Source organism: Elephantulus edwardii, unplaced genomic scaffold (assembly GCF_000299155.1).
Source record: "Elephantulus edwardii isolate Elephantulus edwardi_28Jun2011 unplaced genomic scaffold, EleEdw1.0 scaffold00100, whole genome shotgun sequence".
Classification (NCBI taxonomy): domain Eukaryota; kingdom Metazoa; phylum Chordata; class Mammalia; order Macroscelidea; family Macroscelididae; genus Elephantulus; species Elephantulus edwardii.
Genome location: NW_006399850.1, coordinates 1467264 through 1472485, shown reverse-complemented (window position 1 = coordinate 1472485; position 5222 = coordinate 1467264). Strand labels below are relative to the sequence as shown.

The 5222-nt window shown below is 37.8% G+C and overlaps 1 protein-coding gene across 5 annotated transcripts in view; it reads left to right on the top strand.

Moving 5' to 3' along the window:
* RALGAPA1 (Ral GTPase activating protein, alpha subunit 1 (catalytic)) overlaps positions 1-5222 on the top strand; it is a 391173-nt gene that overhangs the window by 160699 nt on the left and 225252 nt on the right. For all 5 annotated transcript variants that reach the window (XM_006891556.1, XM_006891558.1, XM_006891557.1 and 2 more), the window contains one exon: positions 4519-4695. In XM_006891556.1, the coding sequence (XP_006891618.1) occupies positions 4519-4695 (177 nt within the window). The remainder of the gene's footprint in view (positions 1-4518; positions 4696-5222) is intronic.

The following is a 5222-nucleotide window of genomic DNA, read 5'->3' as shown; positions in this document are numbered from 1 at the left end:
TAAACTGGCAGCAATGGCTACCCCAATAATTTTGGCCATTTTCTGGTCTTTTCTCTTTCCTCTAGATCCCAGTTGTTAAAAGAGGGAAAAATTTAAACAAATGTATAACAAATAATTTTGAACATTATAATCTTTTAAGCTTATGGCTAGAAGTATTAACTATCATCATTTTCAATCCAGAGATATATGTTCCAATGCAGTACCTATCTTCCATAAATGGTTTTGGTAAGAGGAATGTTGTAAATGTGGATACATTTCCACTATTCCTCCTCCATGCCACAATATAGTGTTATTAGCTTGAGCAGTTATAAATCCATTGCCATCCTTACTCTAACGTAATTATTTTTTTTTTATTTAAATTTGTTATTAATTTCAGTGAAAATTTACAGAGGCTTTGGATTTCCATTCATTCATTGTTGTAGCTTTGTCCCCTCTCAAGCCTCCCCCCCACCCCAGAACACTACCCTCTTGGAAAAGTAAAAGATTCTTTCATTGTTTTACAAACCCTCCCCCAGGTCCACTCCACCATGTAGCCATCGCTCTAGACTCCTGTCATGACAGAAATACAAACATGGGTGTGCATATATCTGCTTGGATGTCAGTTATGGTCTCTTCGGCGTATATTCCTAGTAGTGGAACTGCTTGGTCAAATGGTGTCTCTATTTGCAACAACTTGTTCTTTGCATGTCATAGGGCAGAGGTTCCCACACAATTCCATGTTTTTACTGAAATTCAAAAGAAGTTTTAGGAATCTTCTCAAGTTGAAACTACTTTATTTCTCCAAACTAAAAGCATCTACCACCAGTCATCTGTGATTTTGTTGTACTGAAGTGCCTTATGTCTTTCTGTGACACTGGAAGCTATGCCACGGATAGTTCAAATACCAGCAGAATCACCCATCTTGGGCAGGTTTTAGCAGTGCTTCCAGGAAAAGAATAAGAAGCAGGACTGGTCATCCATTTCTGAATTAACAGGCCTTCCAAACCTTTCTGAATAGTGGAAGAACATTGTTGGATATGGTGCTGAACATAAGCCTCTTACGTTGGAAGGCACTCAAAATTTGATTGGAGAAGAGCAACCTTCTCAAAGTAGAGTCTTTTATAATGATGTTGATGGAGCAGAGCTTCTACCCAATGAAGGGCTTTGATTTACTGATGTTTCCAGACTGAAAATGAGGAGAAACCTTTGCAGACATCTATTAGAAATTGGAACATAGAATGTATGCAGTATGAATCCAGGAAAAGTGGAAGTTCTCAGAAATGAAATTTAACATGTAAAGATAAATATCCTAGGCATTAGGGAATTGTGATGGACGGGCATTGCCCATTTTTAATCAGACAGTCATATATCTATTATGCCAGGAATGACAAAATGAAGAGGAATGGTGTTGCATTCATCCTCAAAAAGAGCATTTCAAGAACTCTCTCAAAGTACAGTGCTTTGAATCAGATACTACCCATACACATTCAAAGAAGGCCTTTAATGTAGCTGTTATTCAGAAATATACACCAATCCAAAGATCACAAAATTAAGAATTTATACTAACACTAAAAATTGATAGAACATGCAGTCAAAGTGCATTTATAGTTGGTGATTGAGTGTTTACTGAGACTTTTTTCTGCTCAGGTGAAAAGTTCTTCCTCACCTCCAGTCTGCGGTATGCATCTCTGGACATTAGCAAGTAGCCAGAATCGGGAGCTGCATTGTTGAGAAGTGGTCTCTTCCCTGAACCTTTGTCTGCTAAGGTGGAAATACCTCTCCCCACCCCAGGCCCCCCTTTTTATCTCTAAGGCGACACTTGGCTCTGGAAAATACCAAGTAACCAGAATTGGGATCTACACTGTTGAGAAGTTGCCACTTCCTTGAGTCTTTGTCTAGTTAGAGAGTATTAGCTCCTTTCCCAACCAGCCCCAGGAGAGAGGAGAGGCACATGACCATTAACAACTATAGAGAGCTGGGGGTTGCACTCTTGGTATCTTGTCACTTTCCTCGGCCTTGTCCCTTTCCACTGTATCCTAGGAAGAACTCCTTGGATTTTGCCTACTCCTGGGGGAAACATCCACCCAATCAAACTAAAGAACAGGAGAGAGGAGTGAGCCCTCCCTAACTAGGCTGAGGGAAAGAACCCAGCTCACTGCCAATCAACAGACAACCAGATGAGAAGCTTTCCACATGGAACATTTGCCCATGGTCAGCCAACAGGGAAGACTGCCACTGGAAGCTCAGTCAGAGGCAACCCTTTTAACTCTGCAACTTAATAGCATCATATAGATAAGGAACTGTTAGTAATCCACACAGACACAAAAGAAACTGCCATACACATACCAAGAGGAAGTTCACATAATGTCAGGAAAGCACCAGGCAACATCAAGCATGAAAAAATAACACAAACCTTCTCCTAAAAAATGCAGATCTGACTGCAGACCCAACAAATAACTAGAGACAGGAAAGTGTAAGAAATAGATCAACAATGGAGTTACTGAAGAAGTTAAAAATGGTCGAAGAAAAAATTGAAACCATAAATAAAGAGGTCGGGGGGGGCGGAGGGGGGAAGCATCACCAGGGGACAACCAACACAATATGGAGAAATAACAGAAATACATGTAATAACAGAAATGTAGTCCCTGAAATGGCAGATTTCCAACATGCTAGAGGGACAAAAAAACCATAATAGATGGGACAGAGAATGAGCAAACTAGAAGACAACAACCTCAATGGAAATTTACTAGACGATAAAAAGAAGAGAAAATGAAAGAAAATTAAGAAAACATTAGAATCATGTGGGACAACATTAGACTGAACAACATATGTGTCACTGGAATTCCAGAATAAGAAAGGGAAGGGAAAGCACTGAGAAAATTGTAGACGAGGTCCTAGAAGAAAACTTTCCAGGTATCATCAAAGGTGTTTGACTTTGTAGATCCTAGCAAATTATGGCTGACATTGAGAGGAATGAGAATAACAGAACAGTTAAATGTCCTTTTGTGAAGCCTATATGTAAACCAAGAAGCAAATTGTTCAAATAAAACATGGGAACACGGCATGGTTTAAAGTTAGGAAAAGTGTGTTTCAGACCTATTTCCTTTCTACCTATCTGAGTGCTGAGTAAATCATTAGAGTAGCTGGTCTATAAGGGGATGAACGTGGCATCAGGATTAGAGAAACGTTCATCAACAATCTCCACTATACCGATAGCACAACCTTTGCTTCCAAAATTGAAGATGACTTGAAATATTTCCTACAGAATGTTAAAGACTTTCAATATGGTTTACATCTCAACATCAAGTAAACAGAAATCCTCATTACTGGGCAAAGAGGCAACATCATATAATAGAAAGAGAAAAGATAGAAGCTAGCAAGGATTTAATTTTACTTGCATCTCCAGTCAGCAGCCTATGGGAGCATCAATCATAAAAGCAAAAGATGTGTTGTGTTAGGAAAATTGACTGTCAAGGACCTCTTTAAAGTGCTAAATAGCAAACATGTCAGAGACTTAAGATGTGCCTGGTACAAACCATATTTCATTTGTTTCCTATGCATCTGAAAGTTGGACAGTGATAGAAGATGATTGAAGAAGATGACTTTGAATTGTGGTATTATAGAAGATTACTGAATAGTCCATGGACAGCCAAAAGAGCAAGCTAGCCTGTCTTGGAATAATTTCAACTAGGGTGCTCCTTAGAAGCAATGATGGTTAAACTTTGGCTCTCATCCTTTGGGAAAGTTGTCAGGAGCAGCCAGTTCTTGGAACAAGATACCATGCGTGGACAGATGGATGGTAAGAGAAAGAGTGGAAGAGTCTCAATAAATTTGATTTATAGTGATTAACTCTGGGCTGGACCATATTGGCTATTGTAAGAGTGGTACAGGATAGAGCAAGGTTTAGATCTACTATTCATAAAGTCTACAAAGATTTGTAGTCAACTTGTTACCACCTAATGACAGCATAGCAATCTACATAGAATTACTGAGTTATAATTTCTCTTGAGTACATGCTACATGTTAAATGTTTCACATTAAAATAACATCAGTGCCCTTTTGCTATAACATAGCAACTCTTAACAATTCTGTAGTACTTTTGGTGCTCAGTGTTAAAGGAGCTGACATAACACATACAAATAGATGCACACAAACACCCAAAACCTTGGTAACTTGGTTTGTGTTAAAAGCTGGGGTATGCATTGGAAAATTAAATGTCTCCTGCTTTTATACTGGCATCCTACTCCAGTATCATTCATACTAGGAATAAGATTTAAGAAAAAGTTAATTCTTCTTATATTATCTTGACCCTCTATCAAAGATTATAAAGTATTTGGAAAGCAACATATTGCTAACTATTCGAAAACATGGTTAAGAATAGTATCTTTTATCAGAATTTTTGTTAGTAATAAACTGAGAGAACCTTTGGAAAAGTACTAATAATCATAGCATTACTTAATTTGTGTGTAATGTGGAAGTAGAATACATTTAAGGAAAATAATGTTTAATTATAAATATGTGCATTTCTTCTTCTCATAGATTTTGGCTTTGGAGCTGACCCTGGAATTATAACCTCTGCTGATGTGGATTCAAGTTCTGGCCATCATCAAAGTGCTGAGGAGCAGGAAGTGGCTAGTCTAACAACACTTCATATAGATTCCGAAACAAGTAGTCTTAATCAACAAGTTTTCTCTGCTGAAGTTGCAACAGTTACTGGTAAAATTACTTGAATGTATTTCATAAATGCATATTTAAGCCTTCCTACAAATAAGCTTAGAACTTTTAGAGATTTTTTTTTTTTTTTCTTGATGTAAAGTTCTTTAATTTGCGATTTAATTGCATGAAAGAGCACTGGATTTTAAATTCACAAACAAAGCCCAGCCTGAATGGCTTGTATGGCAATATGTAAGCCATTTTATCTCACTCAGATTCTGATTCCCTGCCTATAAAAAAGAGGAAACCATAAATGCAGAGACAGAAGTTTGCCAGAGGCCAGCAAGGACTGGGAGGGCAGGGAATGGGAAGTTGTTGCTTAAGAAGTACTCAGTGTCTGTCTGGAGTGATGAAAAAATTTTGGAAATAATCAGTGTTGACTGATGACTGCACAACAAGGTGGATGTCATTAATGTCCCCAAACTGTGTGAATTGTATAGTTAAAAATTAATTTAATTTAGGTTGTTTATTTTTCATTTCAGTGAACATCTACAGAGATTTTGGAATTCCATTCATTCATTGTTGCACCT